This window comes from Dendropsophus ebraccatus, chromosome 1 (assembly GCF_027789765.1).
Source record: "Dendropsophus ebraccatus isolate aDenEbr1 chromosome 1, aDenEbr1.pat, whole genome shotgun sequence".
NCBI lineage: Eukaryota > Metazoa > Chordata > Amphibia > Anura > Hylidae > Dendropsophus > Dendropsophus ebraccatus.
In genome coordinates, this window is record NC_091454.1 from 11,882,122 (window position 1) to 11,907,432 (window position 25,311).

The window sequence follows — 25,311 nt, forward strand, 5'->3', positions numbered from 1 at the left end:
GGGTACCGTTCTACTCAGGAGAACCTGCATTACATAATTTGGGGTGCATTTTCTCTCATGTTTATTATGAAAATGAGATACTTTAATCTTAACAAATATATTATTGGAAAATTTCTATTTTCCATTTTTTTCCGGCCTGATTGTGAATACTTTCCTCCAGCCCCTGTAGGGTTAAAATGCTCATTATACCCCTAGATTAATTCTTTAAGGTGTCTAGTTTCCAAAATGGGGTCACTTATGGGGGTTTCCAGTATACAAGCCTCCTAAATCAACTTAAAAAAAGAACTGGTCCCTAAAAAAATCAGTTTTGGAAATTTCATGAAAATTTGATAATTTGCTGATACATTTCTAAGCCCCGTAACACCCTAAAAAAGTGAAATATGTTTACGAAATGAAGCCAGAATAAAGAGGACATATTGATAATGTGACTTACTAACTAATTTTTGTCATGTGCCTTTTTTTTTTTAGAAGCAAAGAATTTCAAAGTTCGTAAAGTGCAAAATTTTCAAATTTTTCATTATATTTTGATGTTTTTCACAAAAAACACACCAGACAGTGACCAAATTTTGCCACTAACATAAAGTACCATATGTTACGAAAAAACAATCTCAGAATCGCTAGCATACGTTAAAGCATCACTGAGCTATAAGCGCATAAAGTGAGACAGGTCAGATTTTGAAAAATGAGCCTGGTCATTAAGGCCCAAACAGGCTTGGTCCCTAAGGGGTTAAGCACAAGGAGAAAAAATTTAAACGCAAAAATGAAAATTAGCCCGGTCCTTAAGGGGTTAAAGGGGCAGAGTGGCTGCAAGTGGACCAGCGGCTATGGCCCATTGGCGGCCTGGGGGGGACCGGCCTGGGGAGGGGAGAGGTAAACGGTGGTGGCATTATAATGGGGGCAATCTGGCTTGGGTCCCCTGGATCCCCAGTCGATAGCCCAGATTGCCCTCATTATAATCCGCCTATGCTCCTGTCCTCTGGATAAACATAACTGTTCAGCCCATGTCCTTTACGGGAACAGGAAGGGGAAGCTGACGCCAGGCAGGGCTGGTATCTCTTTCTCAGAACAGGTTTGGGTGAAAAAAAAAATATCGAAAGAGGTCAGGTTCAGCCTATTTTAGTCCTTTCACCTAATGTGTATGAGCGCTTGATGTCGGGGTGTGTAATAACACAGACAGGGAGCGGGAACGAGGAGCAAGCGAGCGCTGATTGGATAAGTCGGCGCTCACTTATTCCTGAATATCAGGCCGTCCAATACGGCCCTCAGTGATCAGACAGATGGAACAGTCCAGTTCGTCCCTCAGAGCAGCAGACGTCATAACCCGCCCTCTGGTTTCCGAGAATTGTAGTTTCGTTTCTCTCTCCCTCCGTCAGCCATGACGGAGGGAGAGAGAAACGAAACTACAATTCTCGGAAACCAGAGGGCGGGTTATACTTGTGTACACAGGGCAGGGCTGAGCAGCACAAGATCAGTCACTATTAACCTCTTCATGTATATCTGTAAGAATCATACATCCTACCTGCTATACGTTTAGCTCCCACATTGTAATCACATAAGGTGATCGCAGTAAAGATTTTTAAAGTGAAAATTGCAGTGTACAGCTGGGGATGTGAAGACTGTACACTGAGGGCCAGCTGGGACTTGTAGTTCCTCTATGCAGCAATAGGTGTGTCATGGCAGCTGGAGCGGGACTTTTCCCAGTACATACAGCAGTGATAAATGAGGGGGGCGCTGATGTTACCAGTCACTGTAGTGCAATGTGTCTATTGGATGGTAACTGGGGGCCTGTGGGGTTTTGATGGGCCTGTATACAGCCAGACACAGTTATCGGATCCAATACCAGCCCCCTCTTCTAGTAAGTGACCCTACAACCTGCTCCAGTCTCTGCCTTTCCTCCAGGACAGATCTGGGCGGCCGTTTGTCTACAGTCCAGGCCGAGGAAGAAGGTTTAACCCCTAGACGACCCTGGCCATAGAGTTACGTCATGGAAGTCTGTCACCAGACGACCCTGGACGTAACTGTACGTCCAGGGTGTTTCTCCTGCTATGAAGCGCTCCGGAGCGGAGCACGCTTCATAGGAGTCCCCTGTCACTTACTGATCGGGACCACTGCAGTGTGACTGCGGGGGTCCCGATCGTTGAAACCGACCGCCGGAGGTCTCTCACCTTCCTCCATGCCGTCCGATCGGTGCTCTGGTCTCTGAGCCTGCACAGGCAGGCTCAATCAGCAGAGCGCCGATAACACTGATCAATGCTATGCCTATGGCATAGCAGTGATCAGTGTACAAATCAAACTATTGTATGTAAAAGTCCCCCAAAGGGACTTCAAATAAAATAAAAAAGTTAAAATCACTAACACACTACCCCAAAGCCCCTCCCCCAATAAAAGTTTAAATCACCCCCCTTTCCCTTTATATAAATAAAACATATAAAAAGAAATAAATAAATAAACATATAATATACCGTAGCATGCGTAATTGTCCGATCTAATAAAATATAACAAGCGTCATTGCAAACGGCGTAGACGAAAAGAGGGAAAAAAATGCGCGGATTACCAATTTGATGTTACATTATATTTAAAAAAATTAATAAAAAGTGATCAAAACGTCCGATCTTAACAAAAACGGTGTTTATAAAAACTACAGATCATGGTGGAAAAAATGACACCCCATACAGCCCCGTAGGTGAAAAAATAAAATCGTTATAAGCGTCACAATAGTCCCATTTTATTAATAATTAATTGCCAAAAAAAAGGATTTCATAAAAAAATATATAACATTAGAGAATCTGTGTAACCTGCATATGGTTGTGTTCAGACTGACCTATAGAATAATGGTATCATGTCGCTTTTACCATATAGTGCATTATGTAGACACAGGAACCCCCCAAACGTTACCATATTGCATTCTTTTTTACGATTTCACCTGTTTATATCTTCATAAATAATAATTTTATGGTGTAATTTACCATGTAATGGTAAAATGAAAGACGCCATTATATAGGACAACTATTCCTGTAAAAAACAAGCCCCCGCATGGCCCTGTAGATAGAAAACTGAAGGTGCTGGAGCTCTTAGAAGGGGAGGAGGGAAAAATGAAAGCGCAAAGATCAAAATTTGCGCGGTGCACTGGGTCATTTTGGACCTGGTCCTCAAAAGGTTAAAGGGGTTGTCCAGCGAAAAAAAAATTTCTTTCAAATCAACTGGTGTCAGAAAATTATATAGATTTGTAATTTACTTCTATTTAAAAATCTCAAGTCTTCCCATACTTATAAGCTACTATATGTCCTACAGGAAGTGTTGTTTATTTACATTCAGAAACAGTGCTCTTTGCTGACATCTCTGGCCGAGTCAGGAACTGTCCAGAGCAGCAGCAAATCCCCATGGAAAACCTCTCCTGCTCAGGACAGTTCCTGACATGGACAGAGGTGGCAGCAGAGAGCACTGTTTCTGAATGTAAATAAACAACATTTCCTGCAGGACATACAACAGCTGATAAGTATGGGAAGACTTGAGATTTTTAAATAGAAGTAAATTACAAATCTATATAACTTTCTGACACCAGTGGATTTGAAAGAAACATTTTTTCGATGGACAACCCCTTTAAGTGTCTGTTCCTATTCCAGAGAGGGAAGATCAGCTAGTCAGGAGGGGTAGAGCGGTAACACTTCCTCAAGGACTTTCTTACCTTTCCTAAATTTTTGTTGGTATAAGTCGGGCTTAGTGCTTATTCACTGTCACAGCCATCTTTTCTGTATACATCCCCTCTGTATGTCGGGTATACAGTAATATTGTTCTCATGATGGTTGAGTTGCCATATCCTATGGCAGGAAGGTGCTGAGACATGGAGGCCATGTGTAGTGATCCCGGCAGGAGGTCCTCAGTCCTATTACAGTCACTGTCCTGGGACCAGCTCTCTACCCGGAGAGTCAAAGATGTGATGAAGAAGCAAAAGACCCAAATCATGACGCAGGCGCCCATCAATTTTATACATAGATTTTTATTAACCCCTAAAATATCGAACAGTTACAGAGATCTGCTGTGCCCAGAAATTCTATACAGTGAAGAAGGTAAGGTACACGACTTGTCATTCCATCATTACATGGGAAATAGCCACAAAAATAAGAGAAAAATCAGTATAACTGGATAATCAGATGAAAGATTAAAGGGAATTCACTGTATAAATTGCATGTATAGACATTTGGATTAGTAAGCTAGTTATTTACCTATGAAAAAGCATTAGATAATAGTTATGTACAGAGCAGCAGGGCTCTATATGGGTTGGTACTGTCATTGGGTTCTGGCTTTGGTGATATACATCCACATTAACCTTCAGGTGTTGGCAGAAAAAACTTAAAATAATGTAATTCTCTGGTACCTAGTAAGGATACAGATGGAGCCACCAACATGAGCACAATATCGAGGTAATACAGCGTGCAAGTGTCTCTTATCCCCGGACAGATGTGATCCAGACAAGTGTACATGAGCGGCCATGGATACAGGTACTGTTTAGATGTCACTCACACCAGGTGGTTAGAGCCCCTCCAGTTGAGAACACAAGGGTCCGCATAGGTCCCCCTTCCCTCCAGTAGCCCACTGTCACCTAAGTCAGGTTTATCTCAGTTAACCAGAGACTTTGTTCTAACATCCCTCAAGTCTTTTCAAGTCTTCTAAACAGTATATATATATATATTTGTGGCTGTGATCTCAAGTATTGTATGTCAGGTACCCAGCTCACTACAAGGGATCTCAGTGAGGGACTGTTCTAACGTGTACTGTGCCTTTAAGAAGTTTCTACAAGTAAAGTTTGCACATGTTTAAGTACTTGCTGGACTCTGTGGTTCCTCTGCACTATACTAACCTTTAATGGGCACATACCATACACTAAGACCTGCCCTAGCTAACACCACCTGGCTCCCCTGGGTTACCGCAATTGTATTATACAATTATACTAGTCTCTGCCTGGATTTCTGAGGACTTGTTATTATCTCCAATGAGTGACTGACGCCCCCTCCTGTATATACTGGGATAACACATCCCCACCATCCACCTCACTGATCTACTGATCTCCACATCCCAGTAATGTCGCCCTGAGGAGAATCTCCTGCTGCTCATCACCTGATAAATCTGGAATCTCACTGCTGTTTCTGGACGATTCTGCTCCTCTTCTGTCCAGGTTGCAGTTTTCAGGTCGTCTGATATAAGGAGATAATTATTAGCAGTGTTTACATCCAGTAATATGTCTGCAGGACCCTCCCCATAGTTCCTTATACCTGATATTATGTCACATAATGTGCGGAATGTGTCTGAGATCACAGTCACATCCAGATCATCTACACCATGGGGCTGTCTATCATGTCCCCCTGTGTCCTCATCACCTCCCCCCTCCTCAGGATCACACAAGTCACCTGTGTCTGGTTCCTGTAAGACAGTCAGTGGATCCGCCATGTTACACAGCTCCTCAATGTGTCTCATCTTCCTGGACAGCTCGTCCTTCTTTATTTCCAGCTGCTGGATCAGAGCAGACAGTGACAGTGACTCTTCCTTTTCCTGCCTGGAGATCTCGCTCAGGACCCTCTTCTCCAGGTCGTCCAGTCGTCTCCTGATGTCTGTAAACAGGGCAGTGACTCTCTCGGCTTCTCCAGCTGCTTTTTCTTGAGCTTTTCTCTTGCGCTCCTCCACACTCCGGAGTCTTTCCTCAGTCTCCTCTCTCTTTGTCATCAGTTTCTGGAGAACATTTCTCAGTTTCTTCTTCTTCTTCTTAGAGGCCTCATCCAGTGACTCCATTGTATGTCCTTTGTGTTCTCCAATCATATAACAGGACACACAGATACAAGCAGCGTCCTCGGTGCAGTAATATTCCAGCATCTTCTTATGGACAGAACATTTCCTCTTCTCCAGGGAAGTGCTGGGCTCAGATAAGACGTGTTCTGGTGACTTGCTGTGAGCTCTCAGGTGTTTATCACACAGAGAAGCCTCACAGTGCAGACAGGATTTCACAGCAGGTACAGCAGAGTCCACACAGTAAGTGCAGCAGATCCCGCTTTCTGTCGGTGTTGGAGGAGTCAGCAGTATATTCTCCATTAGATTACGCAGAGCGATGTTCCTCATCAGTGCAGGCCGCTCCTGATACTCTTCTCTACATTCAGGACAGGAATAAACTCCAGCCACGTCCTGTGTATCCAGCACACGACCAATACAGAGCCGGCAGAAGTTGTGTCCACATCTCAGCATTACAGGATCTGTATAAGTGATCAGACAGATGGAACAGTCCAGCTCGTCTCTCAGAGCAGCAGACGCCATGGCTGACAGAGGGAGAGAGAAACGAAACTACAATTCTCTGACGCCCAGTACCCAGAGGGCGGGTGTAAGTATTTATACTCAGGAATGGGCTGATCATTCACTACTAGAAGTTCATGCAGGTTTATTAACTCATAAATGATCTCATGCTAAACATTACATTGCAGACCTGGTGTACAACACTTTATCATTACTGATGGCGGCTTTTACATCATATAAATATTTCTCTCTGTATATTGGAAAGTTATAGAGAGTGAACATGCCGCCGTGTGTCACCACCATATATGATAACATCAGAAGCATTTTAGATATGGAGAGAAAAAACCCTTTCTCATGGTGTCTGTGGTGAAAACACCCACAGCTACTCTCCTGCAAAAACAGCAGCGCACCATATAGTAAACTAAAACGGAAACAGATACAAAAACACAGTGTGAACTTCACCTTAAAGGGGAACTCCAGGTAGAGGTTAAAAAAAAGGAAATTTCTGCAGACGCATAAAGCATTACTTACCTCTCTATTCCAGTTTTAAAAACTACCAAAAATCCAGTTGTTTTGGGGTTTTGTTCTGTTTTGTGTTTCTGCACTTCCTGGTTGAGCAGTTGTACACAGTACTACAGGTTCCAGAATGCAATGCTTTCCCTCAGCTGTTCATCACAGTCCCCCACACTGCACATTCCCCGCCCAAATCTGTTGCAGAACATCTAGGCTGTGTTCACACATTGCAGTTTCATTGTGTTACTGAATTATTTGGAGTATTTTATCATTTCATTGTTGTCCCACCCACACAGCACACTGTATTCTCTACCTGTAACACCACACAGCACGCTGTATTCTCTACCTGTAACACCACACAGCACGCTGTATTCTCTACCTGTAACACCACACAGCACACTGTATTCTCTACCTGTAACACCACACAGCACGCTGTATTCTCTACCTGTAACACCACACAACACTGTATTCTCTACCTGTAACACCACACAGCACACTGTATTCTCTACCTGTAACACCACACAGCACGACGTATTTACCTGTAACACCGCACTGTATTCTCTACCTGTAACACCACACAGCACACTGTATTCTCTACCTGTAACACCACACAGCACACTGTATTCTCTACCTGTAACACCACACAACACTGTATTCTCTACCTGTAACACCACACAACACTGTATTCTCTACCTGTAACACCACACAGCACTGTATTCTCTACCTGTAACACCACACAGCACACTGTATTCTCTACCTGTAACACCACACACCATGCTGTATTCTCTACCTGTAACACCGCACAACACTGTATTCTCTACCTGTAACACCACACAGCACACTGTATTCTCTACCTGTAACACCACACAGCACACTGTATTCTCTACCTGTAACACCACACAGCACACTGTATTCTCTACCTGTAACACCACACAGTACGCTGTATTCTCTACCTGTAACACCACACAGCACACTGTATTCTCTACCTGTAACACCACACAGCACGCTGTATTCTCTACCTGTAACACCACACAGCACTGTATTCTCTACCTGTAACACCACACAGCACACTGTATTCTCTACCTGTAACACCACACAGCACACTGTATTCTCTACCTGTAACACCACACAACACTGTATTCTCTACCTGTAACACCACACAACACTGTATTCTCTACCTGTAACACCACACAGCACTGTATTCTCTACCTGTAACACCACACAGCACACTGTATTCTCTACCTGTAACACCACACACCATGCTGTATTCTCTACCTGTAACACCGCACAACACTGTATTCTCTACCTGTAACACCACACAGCACACTGTATTCTCTACCTGTAACACCACACAGCACACTGTATTCTCTACCTGTAACACTACACAGCACACTGTATTCTCTACCTGTAACACCACACAGCACACTGTATTCTCTACCTGTAACACCACACAGCACACTGTATTCTCTACCTGTAACACCACACAGCACACTGTATTCTCTACCTGTAACACCACACAACACTGTATTCTCTACCTGTAACACCACAACGCCAGCATGTGTGAGCACAGCCCTAATTTCACTGCAAACTTCTGCACAATCAGAGAAATCAGTGCAACACCTGCTTCTGGCCGGTCAGAGATGGTGATTCACTCAGGGGATTGGGGGATCCAGCCCCGCCTCCTGTGACATCACGCCCTTCCCCCTGTCTGCATCATCAGCCTGATCTCAGGAAACACACACAATGTGAGACAGAGGCATGGAAGATTTGTCTCCTAAGGTGTTAGAGCAGAGGGAGCAGGAGACAATGTGGATTGGCACAGGGGCCATTTTTTTTCACTTCCTGGATTTCTATCAGCTACCAGTGTGACAGAACCGCACAGATACGGTAATACATTGTATAGACACATCTATATAACTTTAAATGTACTTTTAATAGAAAACAAGTTTTCCTTACCCGGAGTTCCCCTTTAAGACTCCACAGTAACTGTGATTTATATAACATGGCTCAGGCTCAAAGATTGCCCATTTTAGACCAGTTTTACAGTTATCGGATCTACAGCAGATTTCACACAGCGAAATCCGCCATGGATCCCTTCCCGGTCACTTTCAATCAGATTACATAGTCGCAGGGGGATTGACATCCTGCTGTGAGTAAGTGACAGCCATCTTAACCCCCCGTTGGCCGGAGTATATATTACCTGCTCTGCGCTCCGGCTTGCTTTGGGGATTCCCAGCTGGATGTCCTGCTCAGCCAATCAGTGCACTGCCCGCCGCAGCCACTGATTGGCTGAGCAGGACGTCCAGATGCCAGGAGCCTCCGAAGCAATGCCTCTGCCAGATAGCATATAGTATAGTACCATGCAAGTATATGGTGTTTTTTGGGGGGGCGGGCATCATCTAAACCAGTATGTTTTGAGGATTTCCTTAGGGTACTATTACATGGCCCGATAATCATTTAGCAAGGGCTGTGCGGACATCGTTAGCGATGTCCGTGCAGCCCTTGCTTAAACGGTTAATACATTACCTCTCCACGCTCTTCTCCTGTGCTCTGCATGCTTCCCAGTGCTTCAGCTGCAGCATGCGTTGCCTGGAAGAGAGCAGACTAATGCTGGGTTTACAAGGAGCGATAACGTACGATTAACGATTTCGAAGTAACGATTTTTTTTTTATAACGATCAACGTTTAGATGGAACGATATATCGTACAGAAAATTCGTTTTGCTATCGTTTTGCGATCACTTAAGCCTATCTCACACATAGGTAAAATCAGTGAACGACTGTTTACACGGAACGATCGGCGAATTTTTTACGAACGACGATTTAAGAACATGTTAAAAGATCAAAATGAACGATTTTTCGCTCGTCGTTCGATCGTTCGCCGCGTTTACACGTAAGATTATCGTTCGAATTCAATCTGTCAGATATCTGTCAGATTATCTTCCAAAGATTTGAAGCCTAAGCCAGAAAGACTATAAACAGAGATCAGGTCATAAAGGAAAGCCTGAGATTTCTTTTTTTCAAATCCATTCCTTGCTTTGGCTTCAAATCTTTGGCAGATAATCTGTCAAATAATCTTTCTGTGTAAATGGACACTAAGAGCAGGGAGAGGTAATGCATTAACTTTTTTTTAATCATCCGTTGTTGGCCGCACATTACACGTAGCGATGCGTGCCCGGCGATTTTAGGTCAGGGCCTAAAGAAACGATTGTTTCATCGGCTGATCATTGTCACTATTACACAGAGCGATAATCAGCTGAACAGGCTAGATTCTTTTGTAATACGACCCTTATGGTGCGTTTACACAGGAAGATTTATCTTTGAAGCCAAAGCCAGGAACAGACTATAAACAGGGAACAGGTCATAAAGGAAAGATTGAGATTTCTCTTCTTTTCAAATCCATTCCTGGCTTTGGCTTCCAAAATCTGTCAGATAAATCTTTCTGTGTAAATGCACAATTAGTACTTCACAGGGGATATAATTATACTCAGTACATCAGGTATTATCACAGGTGATATAATTATACTCAGTACATCATGTATTATCACAGGTGATATAATTATACTCAGTACATCATGTATTATCACAGGTGATATAATTATACTCATCATGTATTATCACAGGTGATATAATTATACTCATCATGTATTATCACAGGTGATATAATTATACTCATTAGGTATTATCACAGGTGATATAATTATACTCAGTGCATCAGGTATTATCACAGGTGATATAATTAGACTTAGTGCATCAAGTGTTATCACAGGTGATATAATTATACTTAGTGCATCAAGTGTTATCACAGGTGATATAATTATACTCAGTACATCAGGTATTATCACAGGTGATATAATTATACTCAGTGCATCAGGTATTATCACAGGTGATATAATTATACTTAGTGCATCAACTGTTATTACAGGTGATATAATTATACTTAGTGCATCAAGTGTTATCACAGGTGATATAATTATACTCAGTACATCAGGTATTATCACAGGTGATATAATTATACTCTGCATCAGGTATTATCACAGGTGATATAATTATACTCAGTGCATCAGGTATTATCACAGGTGATATAATTATACTCAGTGCATCAGGTATTATCACAGGTGATATAATTATACTTAGTGCATCAAGTGTTATCACAGGTGATATAATTATACTCAGTACATCAGGTATTATCACAGGTGATATAATTATACTCAGTGCATCAGGTATTATCACAGGTGATATAATTATACTCATCATGTATTATCACAGGTGATATAATTATACTCATCATGTATTATCACAGGTGATATAATTATACTCATCATGTATTATCACAGGTGATATAATTATACTCATTAGGTATTATCACAGGTGATATAATTATACTCAGTGCATCAGGTATTATAACAGGTGATATAATTATACTTAGTGCATCAAGTGTTATCACAGGTGATATAATTATACTCAGTACATCAGGTATTATCACAGGTGATATAATTATACTCAGTGCATCAGGTATTATCACAGGTGATATAATTATACTCAGTGCATCAGGTATTATCACAGGTGATATAATTATACTCATCATGTATTATCACAGGTGATATAATTATACTCATCATGTATTATCACAGGTGATATAATTATACTCATTAGGTATTATCACAGGTGATATAATTATACTCAGTGCATCAAGTATTATCACAGGTGATATAATTATACTCAGTGCATCAGGTATTATCACAGGTGATATAATTATACTCAGTGCATCAGGTATTATCACAGGTGATAGAATTATACTCAGTGCATCAAGTATTATCCCAGGTGATATAATAATAGTAAGTGCATCAGGTGTTATCACAAGTGATAGAATTATACTAATCAGGTATTATCACAGGTGATATAATTATACTCAGGTGCATCAGGTATTATCACAGATGATACAATTAGGTATTATCACAGGTGATATAATTATACTCGGTGCATCAGGTATTATCACAGGTGATATAATTATACTCAGTGCATCAGGTATTATCAAAAGTGATATAACTATACTCATCAGATACTATCACAGGTGATATAATTATACTCAGGTGCATCAGGTATTATCACAGATGATACAATTAGGTATTATCACAGGTGATATAATTATAGTCAGTGCATTAGGTATTATGACAGGTGATATCATTATACTCAGTGCATCAGGTATTATCACAGGTGATATGAGTATACTGACTGCATCAGGTATTATGACAGGTGATATAATTATATACTTGGTGCATCAGATATTATCACAGGTGTTCTTTGTATGGGAATATCCTCAAATTATGGCCTGTTGGTGGCCATGAGGTCTTGAGCCGAGAAGCAATGGTATTAAGGGTATTAACATAATGTGTTTGTAATGTGTGTTATTTTGTGAATAAAAGTTTAGCGCCGCACTACTCCTTTAACAGGGTGGCTCATATGGTTATAGAGTTCAGTTAAAGTCAATATGAGCTACATAAATTGTGTAACTCTTACACTTCGGCTGTTTTTGTTACCAAAGCACCTCCTGTAAACAGGCTGGGGGGGAGGGCAGAAAGCCATTGTTACAAGGTAGGAATACCCCTTTAAGGTAGGTTCACACATACCGGTTCGCAGTGGATTTCACACTGCGAGTTCTGCAGAGAATTTTCCCTCTGCTGCGAGTATGTAAAACCCCATCCCCATTAAGTCACGGTGGCCCGGTGAATACTTTACCCGTCCCCGCTCCGGCCTGCTTCTGTGGCTCCCTGACTCTGTCTCAGCCAATCAGTGGCCGCGGTGGGACACTACACTGATTTGCTTAGCGGGATGTCAGGGAGTCGGGAGCCACAGAAGCAGGCCGGAGCGCGGACAGGTAAAGTACTTACCGGGCTGCGGCGGGTTGTAGCGGATGGGGCTTTACATACTCACAAATTCCGCTGCAAGTATATAAACCTATACAAAATGACAATACCTGGAACTGCTGCTAAACTCGCAGTATGAAATCCACTGCGATCTGGTACATGTGAACACGCTCTTAATTGTGGCATAATCCCTGATAAACAAGAAATACAGAACAAGAACCCCGGTTACGTTTTTTTGGTGTGTGTGTGTGGGATTATCCATGTTGGACCATCAGAACTGAGATCACACATCCCCATCCTACTGATCCCCCACTAATCTCAGGATCACACAAGTCACCTGTGTCTGGTTCCTGTAAGGCAGTCAGTGGATCCACCATGTTACATAGCTCCTCAATGTGTAATGGTGAGTTTACATAGAGAGATCTATCTGACAGATTTTTGAAGCCAAAGCCAGGAATGGATTTGAAAAGAGGATAAATCTCAGTCTTTCCTTTATGGCCTGTTTCCTGTGTCAGAAAAAGGGTCCCCATCCCCCATTTACACCAAGCAACAGACTATTCATCTCTCTATTCCTTTAAAGGGGTACTCCGGTGAAAATCTTTTTCTTTCAAATCAACTGTAAAGTTTTACAAACTATAAAGTTTTATAAACTTGAAATTTACTTCTATTTAAAAATATCCAGTCTTCCAGTACTTATCAGCTGCTGTATGTCCTGCAGGAAGTGGTGTATTCTTTCCAGTCTGACACAGTGCTCTCTGCTGCCACCTCTGTCCATGTCAGGAACTGTCCAGAGCAGGAGAGGTTTTCTATGGGGATTTGCTGCTGCTCTGGACAGTTCCTGACATGGACAGAGGTGGCAGCAGACAGCACTGTGTCAGACTGGAAAGAATACGCCCCTTCCTGCAGGACATACAGCAGCTGATAAGTACTGGAAGACTGGAGATTTTTTAAGTAAAAGTAAATTACAAATCTATATAAATTTATGAAATCAGTTGATTTGAAATAAAAAAGATTTTCGCTGGAGAACCCCTTTAACCCACTAAACTTACCCATGCTGTGTTTCCTTTACATTAAAACCTTCCTCTTTAAATGCTCAAAACTACAGACGAGTGAATCAATGGGCAATACATTTCACAAAAACTTCAGGTAAAGTTTTTAAGATTATGAGTGGCCTGGCATATTCTGTATCCTTGGTCACATGGCCCGACACAGGCTCTGGCCTAACAGCAGGTAAGTGGCTATGCTTTGTGTTATTATGGGGTGGAGGAATTTTTTTTTAGTTCCATCAGTTACTGATCAACGTAGTTATGGGTTACTTGCTGTTCTGTGAAGTTTACCGTATTTTCGGGCATATAAGGCGACTGGGCGTATAAAACGACCCCTGACCTTTAGCCAGATTGTCAGGGATTCGCCTTATACGCCGGAAAATGTTAAGCCCTGCTGCGGTCAGGCAGGGGTTAACTGCAGCTAAACTAATGAAAAAAAAACCAAATAGATATCTCACCTGGGCCCGTCGCTGGCCTCCGCGCGTCTTCCTCTCCGCTCCCATTGCCGACGCAGCCAGTGTGACGTACACTGGCTGTGCCGGAGATGCCCGAAGCGCTCCCCAGCAGCTGAGCGTCTAATCGGAGATACTCGGCTGCTTGGGAGAGCTTCGGAAGAATGACAGAGGCTACGGGTACTTCCGGAGCCTCCCGCAGCCTCTGTCATTCTTCCTAAGCATTCCCGAGCAGCCGAGCGTCTCCGATTAGATGCTTGGCTGCTGTGGAGGGCTTCGGGCATCCCCGGCACAGTCAGTGTAAGTCACACTGGCTGCGCCGGCAACGGGAGTGGAGGAGAAGACGCGCGGAGGCCGGGAACGGGCGAGTTTTTTTTTTTTTTTTTTTTTATTGTTCCCCCCATACGGTCGGGATGCGCCCATTTTTGAGCCCCCCCACCGTATGGGGCGACCATACCCGGCATATAAGACGACCCCTGACTTCTGACAAGATTTTTCGGGGTTAAGGTTTTTCGTCTTATACGCCGGAAAGTACAGTACTTAACCCTTCTGTTCTGTTCAGTTCTACTATACACATATAATGTTTCGGTCCTTTTTGACCGGGCCTATTAAAGTCTGGATTTTTAACTAATGTAAGTGTTTTATTGGAATATCGTTAGCATTATTATACTGTATGTGAACATGGTTGTTCATAAACAAATGAAAAATAAAATAAAAAACTTAATTTATATATTTGTTTGTGTCAAAAAAATGTTACATGGCCTTATGGTTAAATCTTTTTATTAAACCAGATATAGAAAAAGACAAAACACATAAGGCATATGCATAAAGGTACATCAGGTGACATAAGGACACAAATGTATCAGAGAATATGCACCCGCACAACAAGCAAACAGAATAATTGCGGAAAAAGCGGAGAAAGCGGAAAGAATCAGCAGAAAGAGACAAGTGACCAAGGGAAGAATAGGGAGTCGAGAGAAGGGAAAGGAAGGGAGGGAGGGAGGGACAGGATCTTCGTAGGGAGGATGACCACCCATGGAACAGTACTGAGGGAAAGCAAATCATTTAACAACATGATATCTAGAGATGAGCGAACCGGGTTCGGGTTCGAGTCCATCCAAACCTGAACGTTTGGTATTTGATTAGCTGGGGCTGCTGACCTTGGATAAAGCTCTAAGGTTGTCTGGAAAACAAGGATACAGCCAATGACTATATCCATGTTTCCCACATAGCCTTAGGGCTTTATCCAACTTCAGCAGCCACCGCTAATCAAATGCCGAAAGTTCGGGTTCGGATGGACTCCAGCTGCTCCAGGTTCCCTCATCTCTAGTGATATCCTATTGGAGCCAGTTTTCAAATTCCGTTGTGTCCCTGAACATGTCCCATTGCAATCAGATCTGTCTGAACTGGACTGGTTTGTCATTATCGTCAGAGACCATTTCCTCCATCCTGCGGACTTTATTCATAGTATCTACAAATTCCAACTTGGAGGGAGGGCAGGTTTGTCTCCAAAGACGTGGGATGACCGCTCTGGCGGCACCCATAAAGTGTCTAAGCAATCCCTTCTCAGCATGAGAAGAAGCTCCAGGCAGCAAAGAAAGGAGTGCTATCTTAGGACTCGGGAGAACAGATGAGAAACTGACCTTACTATACAACTGGAATACAGCGGCCCAGAACGGGGCGAGTTTGGGGCATTACATGGCCTTATTCCATTATTCATGCATATTGCACATCTGCACAAAAAAGTCTTTATAAAACTGTAAACTATAACTAGTAACATCAAACTGTATGTAAATATATATATAAAAAATTAAAAAAAAGTATTTTTTTCTATATAAAATGTGAAATAAGGTTAAGGCTATGTTCACACTCTGTATGTGTGCGGCTGTATTTTTTATGCGGCTGTAAATGTGCGGGTGAAACTACTGCCGTGGGAAAAAATAGACATGTGGCTCAAAACATACGGTCATTTACTTGGAAATCTGGTTCAACTAAAAATAACAAATAAAATCTTAAGAAAGTGATGGAAACACCTCTGGATGCATCTGGGAAAGCAGGGAAACAGTTTACATGAATTGCTATTACCGGGGTTTGCGATCCTCTGCACTATAGCCGATGTCTCTCATGGTTAATATATTGAATTAATAAAACACATTTTCTTTGTAATAAAGTCCCTTTTGTTGGTCAATAATTTATTTCTAACGATTCCATCATTTTGCAATTAAATATGCTGTTAAAATAAATATAGATATAAATAAATGTATATTTATATATATATTTATTTTTTGACAGTATATTTAATTGCACAATGATGGATTCGTTAGAATTAAATTATTGAACAACGAAACTGATTTTATTTCAACGAAAATGTGTTTTATTCATTAAATATTAATTAGTACAGGAAGCTCCATAAGCCGTTAATTCATATTCCCGGCAATAGAGCTTTCTGTACTAATCATCACTTTACTTTAATTAAAACATCAAATGTTTCTTCTAATTATGTTATGACAATAGCATTATTAGAAGAAACATTTAGAATTATATGTGCGCTCAGCTGATTGGCTGATCGGCTCAGCGCACGTATAATTAGCGGGTCCGCAGCACAGTGACTTCATTGTGCTGCGGACCAGCGAAGAGGACACATCGGGGTGAGTATAGAGCTCTCCCCACCCCCTCCCCAGCACTGCACCCCTCCCAGCAAGGAAGGGGGGTCACTTAACCCCTTCCTTGCTGGGATGGGTGCAGTCTGACATCAGTCTGGCCCCCAGGGGGTTAAGGGGGATGCAATACATCCTCCCTTAACCCCTTGGGGGCTAGACTGTAAGCAGCGATCTGTAAAGATGCTGCATACTGTAAGGAGCACAACACCGCTCACAATGATGGGTGTTGTGCTCCTGTTTGTGTGTTTTTTGTGTGTTTCTCCCTTTTTGTTTTTCAGATATCGGTATCCTGGGGATTACATCAGATTCCGTGGACTACGTCGATGACCAGCGGTTGTTGTTTTTTATTTTTTAATAAAATGGTCAATGAGGGGTGTGGGGGTGTTTTTATTTGAATAAAAAATTTTTTTAACTTGTGTGTTGTCTTTATTTCTTTACTTTATAGACTTAGTAGTGGAAGCCGTCTAATAGACGGAATCCATTACTAAGTTGGGGCCTAGTGTTAGCCGGTATAAAATGGCTAACACTAACCCCCTATTATTACCCCAGTACCCAATGCCACCAGGGGTACTGGGAAGAGCCGGGTGCCAGTGGTCCCGGAGCGTCAAAATTGGCGCTCCTGGACCGGGCGGCAGCAGGCTGGTAAGATTTAGGCTGGGGAGGGCCTAAACCAATGGCTCTTCCCACCCTGGTGTTACCAGGCTGCTGTCGCTTGGTTTTTAACCCGGCTGGTTTTTTAAATAAATAAGTAATAAAAAAAAAAACGCATAGGGTCCCCCCTATTTTTATAACCAGCCGGGTTAAAAACCAAACGACAGCAGCCTGGTAACACCAGGGTGGGAAGAGCCATTGGTTTAGGCCCTCCCCAGCCTAAATCTTACCAGCCTGCTGCCGCCCGGTCCAGGAGCGCCAATTTTGACGCTCCGGGACCACTGGCACCCGGCTCTTCCCAGTACCCCTGGTGGCATTGGGTACTGGGGTAATAATAGGGGGTTAGTGTTAGCCATTTTATACCGGCTAACACTAGGCCCCAACTTAGTAATGGATTCCGTCTATTAGACGGCTTCCACTACTGAGTCTATAAAGTAAAGAAATAAAGACAAGACACAAGTTAAAAAAAAATTTTATTCAAATAAAAACACCCCCACACCCCTCATTGACCATTTTATTTAAAAAAAAACAACCGCTGGTCATTGACGTAGTCCACGGAATCCGACGTAATCCCCAGGATACCGATATCTGAAAAACAAAAAGGGAGAAACACACAAAAAACACACAAACAGGAGCACAACACCCATCATTGTGAGCGGTGTTGTGCTCCTTACAGTATGCAGCATCTTTACAGATCGCTGCTTACAGTCTGGCCCCCAAGGGGTTAAGGGAGGATGTATTGCATCCCCCTTAACCCCTTGGGGGCCAGACTGATGTCAGACTGCACCCATCCCAGCAAGGAAGGGGTTAAGTGACCCCCCCTTCCTTGCTGGGAGGGGTGCAGTGCTGGGGAGGGGGTGGGGAGAGCTTTATACTCACCCCGATGTTGTCTCTTCGCTGGTCCGCAGCACAATGAAGTCACTGTACTGCGGAGCGGCTCATTATATGTGCGCTCAGCCGAACAGCCAATCAGCTGAGCGCACATATAATTCTAAATGTTTCTTCTAATAATGCTATTGTGATAACATAATTAGAAGAAACATTTGATGTTTTCATTAAAGTAAAGTGATGATTAGTACAGAATGCTCTATTGCCGGCAATATGAATTAACGGCTTATGGAGCTTCCTGTACTAATTAATATTTAATTAATAATAAACATTTTTGTTGAAATAAAATCAGTTTCGTTGGTCAATAATTTTATTCTAACGAATCCATCATTGTGCAATTCAATATACTGTCAAAAAATAAATATATATATAAATATACATTTATTTATATATATATTTATTTAAACAGTATATTTAATTGCAAAATGATGGATTCGTTAGAAATAAATTATTGAACAACGAAAGTGACTTTATTACAAAGAAAATGTGTTTTAGTAATTTAATATATTAACTATTAGAGGCATCGGCATTCGGCATCATTGCCGGCTATTTTTGAAGTACTCCGTACGGACCGACTGTCAATCCTCGGCCGCATGTCCAGCCGCAAACAATGGTCTTGTTCATTTTTTACGGGTCCGTTTACGATCGGGCCGTAGATTCAGACATAGTGTGCACTGTGCAGCCGTATATCCTATACTTTCCAGCGTCCGCATGAACCACCAAAAATACCGCCGCACAATTACAGCTGCAAATACAGCCGCACACTTACATAGTCTGAACCTGGCCTCAAGGTGCAAAATTTACTGTTTGCATTTGTCACAAGTATAATTTACATGTCTTTTGCATAAGTACTCTGCAGTTTGTAACATCACATTTGATTTGTGATTACTTGATGTTGGACAGAAGGCGCATCATTTCCGGTTTAGGCTGGTGGAGGCCGTGATTTTTCCCAATTCCTCTAAAAAAATTCCCATTCTTCTTTTACATAGTTTATTTTTGTTCCAATTTGGATCTATTTCACGCCATACTACAAATACATTGTACGTCGACACATCAAGAATGTTGTAAAAAAAAAAAACATTGGCCACCGATTCGTTTTGCGTTTGCAGGTGGAAGTGCCTATGAGTTGATCTAGAGTATCAACTGCCCCTTTAGTGGCACTGTAATGTAACGTCATGTCTGACTTTCTGTTGTCTGATACTGATTGACCAAAATAAGATTATAACACTTTTATTTTTTTCAAAAAATGGCTGGAGATTAGTATTAAAGGCTATCGGTCATTTTTGGTCAAACAGTACAAGAGTAAAAAAAAAAAAAAAAAAGACGTGGAACAAAAAGTAAACAAAAATAAATAAAAACTGCTATTAGTAAGAACCCCTCAAATGAGAAAAAGTCAATGAACCACAAGTTTCAGAACCGCATAATGAATATTTTTTAAAAATATCAAATTTCAAATTCGGTCATTTTTGACCGAACAGAACAGCAGGGTTAATAAAATTATTATTATTATTTTTTTTTTTTTTTTAAAAAAAGTGTTACTGTAATTGTTGTTGCACCATTCTCTAGCCCAGGTAAACAATGAGAGTGGACTTCCTCCAGTTTGTTTTGAAAACTGCGGCAGAAGTCCCTGCATGCAATCTATGTATGTAGTTATGCTGGGGGTCAGGGCCGTCTCCACATATTTTGGCCCCTTGGTGACAGAGCCTCAGCAGGCCCCTCATCCGTCCATCCCCTATGCACCCATCATCCACACATTATGCACAATAACTTGAGACACCACCAACATACACAAACACACATTACTTACCCAGACAAACACATTAGTAACACACACTGTCGGGCTGTTCTCCACACTGTAAGGTTGAGGACCTGCAGGTCATTTGATCAGGTTCTTCACCCACCCCCCTGTTTCTCTGCAGGATGCTCACAGGTTCTCCTCTGTCTCCTGTGTCTTCTGATGTTCAGCGCTCACCCTGCACTACAGTGAGCAGACAGTGATCATTAGAGAACCAGGCTTCTCTCCCTATCCGGGCCCCCGGCACTCGCCCAGGTAAGCTGGGTGTTGATGCCGGCCCTACTGTGGGTGTTCTGTTTGCACTGTTCTGTTTGCCGATGTAAAAACACAGTGTGAACCCAGTCCTTTTGAAACCACATTTGTGTTTTGGCTAAGGCTGTGTTCACACTAACGTTTTTCTTATCTGCTAACGGATCCATCCATATTGATTGAATGGATAAGCAAAAAACTGATGAGCAGACTGATGCAAACTAATTGTAAAATGTTCACTTTTTTCATTGTCCGTTTGCATTTTGGCTTTAAAAAACTGAAAAAAAAAAGGGTTGTTATTAATAAAAAGCCCCCTCCCCTAATAAAAGTCTGAATCACCCCCCTTTTCCCAGGTTATTAATAAAAGTAAATAAATAAATAAACAAACATATTTGGTATCGCCGCGTGCGTAATCGCCCGAACTATTAATTAATCACATTCCTGATCTCGCACGGTAAACTGCGTAAGCGCCAAAAAATCCCAAAGTGCAAAATTGCGCATTTTTGGTCGCATCAAATCCAGAAAAATGTTAATAAAAAGCGATCAAAAAGTCGCATATGCGCAATCAAGGTACCGATAGAAAGATCACATCATGGCGCAAAAAATTACACCTGACACAGCCCCATAGACCAAAGGATAAAAGTGCTATAAGCCTGGGAATGGAGCGATTTTAAGGAACGTATATTTGTAAACAATGGTTTGAATTTTTTACAGGCCATCAGATACAAGAAAAGTTATACATGTTACATATCGTTTTAATCGTAACGACTTGTGGAACATATATAACAAGTCAGTTTTACCCCAGGGCGAACAGCATAAAAACACATATCCACTAAAAACACAAAATGTGGGTTTTTTTTTTTCAATTTCACCACACATTAAATTTTTTCCTGCTTTTGCAGTGTACTTTATGCAAAAATTCAGCCTGTCATTGCAAAGTACAATTAGTGATGCAAAAAATAAGGGCTCATGTGGGTTTCTAGGTAAAAAAAATGCAACCGCTATGGCCTTTTATGCACAAGGAGGAAAAAACGAAAACGCAAAAATCAAAATTGCCCCGGTCCTTAAGGGGTTAAAAACGGAACTGTGGCGGAGAGAAAAACATCAGTGTGAACATAGCCTTAAACTTTGTTGGCAAAGTTGTTGGTGGTGGTGTTATGGTGTAAATGACATACCAGGTTATAGGTAATCCACCGATCATAAAAATGCATACAGACAGTGAGGAAAAATTAAATGCTTGACAAAAAACATCATATAATTAATTTACCCCAGTTAGTTGAGAGGAACCTCTCTACCACTGTCTTACGTCAGAAGAACATGGCGGCGTCTTTAATACAGTTGTATTAAAAGGGGAACTATTAGCATCAAACCTGCTGATAGCTCCCTAGTGGGCCCACGGTGCAGAGGATGAAGGTAATACCCTTCCCCCCCCTCTCCAGCACCATTCCGGTCCACCGGCGTGCTGCTATACGCAGGATCGGTGTCCCTAATGGTTTACCAGGCAGAGGAGCTCAGAACAAATAGCACGGAAACTAGCGCCGAGGATGAAGGTAACAGGCATACCTTCGGGTCCATTTACCCAGAAAGATTATCGGACAGATTATCTACCAAAGATTTGAAGCTAAAGCCAGAAACAGACTATAAACAGAGATCAGGTCATAAAGGAAAGTCTGAGATTTCTCCTCTTTTCATATGTATTTCTAGCTTTGGCTTCAAATCTTTGGCAGATAATCTTTCTCTGTAAATGGACCCTTCATCCTTATCGCCCCGTGCCCACTAGAGAGCTGAGTAAATTATATTCATCTAACCTGCTGATAGTTCCCCTTTAACTGTATTGTCGCTGTACATGGAATGTCAATCTTTCACCGGTAAAATTTATGGGCAAAAGTTACTCAATAGAAAATAAAAAAAAAAACAAGAACAGTTTCTATAGAGCATATATAGGAGGTACAGATTAGGGACCAGAGGAACAGATTACAGTAGGGATTTATATAATAATTTATTTCTTGAAATACAAGAAAATATACGGTAACAAGGGCAAAGGTTACATCATTCATGTCATATCAAGTGAGAGGTTGCATTAAGCCAAGTTTGCATCTCATCTTTAGCCCCCCGATAGAATGTCGATTTATAGCATGATGTATTGCCAATGGGCCAATTGACTAGAATGGGCAGATAGTAGTCTACTGGCAACTATGCTCCATCCATTCCCTAGACGTATACGGTTTTTATGAGGGACTCCTGGTCAACCATGCTTAAAGTGCAGCATAAAATAGTATACGTCCAGGAAAAGGACAGTGGTCTCTATTAAATTACATTCTGAGCATTCAAGTCAATAGGCCGCTCTGCCTATACATTGGCATCCACAGGTTGCCGACATATAGCCTGTAATAGGGCTGAAGAGGAGATGGGAAGTTGCTTTTATGCGGATTGAAAGGGCTGTTGTACTACAGTGTTTTATGACGAGTCCACTGGGTTAGAGGACTGTTGGGACAATCTATAGCCGTTCTCCATTGCAACGAATGAGAACCAGACCAAGCGAATGGCCGTATAACTTCTGTATGAGCCGTAATAGGGCAAACAATGTGAGAAAATATTACAGTACCACTCAAAGTCTGTTGTGGCCAATCCAATGGCAGACATCTTAGGTGGCAAATGGTTATTGGCATTTGTAGTCTTCTAAAGAACTCAAACAGGTATTCCAAGGAGTCAAATGTTTTACGGTTACACCGATTGCCGGAGCGGGAAATCCTTGAAGAACTGCGCAGTGGAACTGAGGCTCCATATGAATGACAGTCGGATAGGTAATTGTAAGGTTTAGATTTTTTTTCTGTTTAACATAACCCTGAGCACAACTATTAAAATTTTTTTCCCCCGGATACCCCTTTATGAATATCCTCAGGAACATTTATGGCCTATCGAGGGGATGGGGGTAGAGTTAGGACTAATGAAATAGTCTCAAGAATAAGGATACCCAATCTACTGGTACAGAGGTTGACAGGTTACAATGTCATCACGTGTCACAGATCCCGATTGTTCCTGTTATTCTTAGACAACCGTCATGTAGCCATACCACAGCATGAAGGGGCTCGGTGAAGGTGGCGGTGAAGGTGTATAAGTGTCTGATGGGGTCACACAGCTCATAAAAGGACAGCTGCCCGGCCTCATAATCCAGACAGATCCGGACTCGATCACTGGAGATCTTGTGAGGTAATTGTATATACGTTGAGTTATGTATTACTCCATACTGAGTATTAAACTTCCCTCCAAATAATCCCCAAGACTTATTGTTACCTCCAATGTGTGACTGAAGTCCTTTTCTGTCCATACTGGGATAACACATCCCCACCCTCCAACTCCCTGCTTTACTGATCTCCACATCCCAGTAATGTCGCCCTGAGGAGAATCTCCTGCTGCTTAAAACTTGATTGTACTGGAATCTCTCTGCAGTTTCAGGACGATTCTGGTTCTCTTGCGTCCTTGTTGCAGTTTTTAGGTCGTCTGATATTCGGAGATAATTTCCAGCCGTGTTTACATCCAATAATATGTCTACAGGATCCTCCTCATGGATCCCGCTCCTTATACCTGATATTATGTCATATAATGTGTGGAATGTGTCTGATATCACAGCCACATCCAGATCATCTACATCATGGGGCTGTCTATCATGCCCCCCTGTGTCTTCATCACCTCCCCCCTCCTCAGGATCACACAAGTCACCTGTGTCTGGTTCCTGTAAGACAGTCAGTGGATCCGCCATGTTACACAGCTCCTCAATGTGTCTCATCTTCCTGGACAGCTCCACCTTATTTACTTCTAGTTTTTGGATCATAGCAGAAAGCGAGAGTGACACCTGCTCTTCCTGCCTTGAGATCTCGCTCAGGACCCTCGTCTCCAGATCGTTCAACCTTCTCCGGAGGTCTGCAAACAGGGCAGTGACTCTTTTTGTTAAATTATCAGCTTTGTCTTGTGTTTTTCTTCTTTGTTTTTTCAAACTCTGGACTCTTTTTTCAGTTTCTTCTTTTTTAATGGTCGTTTTCTGTAAAGCACTTTTCATTTTTTTCTTCTTAATCTCAGAGGCCTCATCCAGCATCTCCACCCGGTGTCCCTGATGTTCTCCATCCAGTCTGCAGGATACACAGATACAAGCATCGTCCTCAGTGCAGTAATATTCCAGGACCTTCTTATGGACAGAACATTTCCTCTTCTCCAGGGAAGTGCTGGGCTCAGATAAGACGTGTTCTGGTGACTTGCTGTGAGCTCTCAGGTGTTTATCACACAGAGAAGCCTCACAGTGCAGACAGGATCTCACAGCAGGTACAGCAGAGTCCACACAGTAAGTGCAGCAGATCCCGGTTTCTGTCCCGTCTGGTTGAGCAAACAGGAAATTTTCCATTATTTTCCGCAAAGCAAAGTTCCTCATCAGTGCAGGCCGCTCCTGATACTCTTCTCTGCATACAGGACAGGAATAAACTCCAGCCCCGTCCTGTGTATCCAGCACACGACCAATACAGACCCGGCAGAAGTTGTGTCCACATCTCAGCATTACAGGATCTGTATAAGTGATCAGACAGACGGAACAGTCCAGCTCGTCTCTCAGATCAGCAGACGCCATGGCTGAAAAACAGAATGAGAGCAAAATGTCTTACACCTGAACAGCGTATTTCACATTTTACCCCCAAGTAAGAGCCCTCTTAGATAACTGATGCACCTTAACAAAAACACTCATGTGGCTGAGACCCGCAAACAATCACTGGACTGTTTGTGCAGCCTATTAACTTTTTTGAATGTTTAGCCCTAGTAAAAGGACCCTTGTAGATGCGCGCTCATTTACATGGCCTATTACAAATTATGACTGCCATGTGTGTTGGGGGGGGGGGGGATTGCATAAAGAATACACTTTATACTTCTGTCAG

The 25,311-nt window shown here is 42.2% G+C and overlaps 2 protein-coding genes across 2 annotated transcripts; both read right to left on the reverse strand.

The window, feature by feature from the left end:
- Nucleotides 1–4,935: 4,935 nt before the first annotated feature.
- LOC138773575 (E3 ubiquitin/ISG15 ligase TRIM25-like) lies at nt 4,936–6,333 on the reverse strand. The gene has a single exon (XM_069954127.1). The coding sequence runs from the start codon at nt 6,298–6,300 to the stop codon at nt 4,936–4,938; it is 1,365 nt and encodes a 454-aa protein (XP_069810228.1). The 5' UTR covers nt 6,301–6,333.
- A 16,981-nt stretch (nt 6,334–23,314) lies between these two features.
- LOC138788877 (E3 ubiquitin/ISG15 ligase TRIM25-like) lies at nt 23,315–25,010 on the reverse strand. The gene has a single exon (XM_069967254.1). The coding sequence runs from the start codon at nt 25,008–25,010 to the stop codon at nt 23,409–23,411; it is 1,602 nt and encodes a 533-aa protein (XP_069823355.1). The 3' UTR covers nt 23,315–23,408.
- Nucleotides 25,011–25,311: the final 301 nt, after the last annotated feature.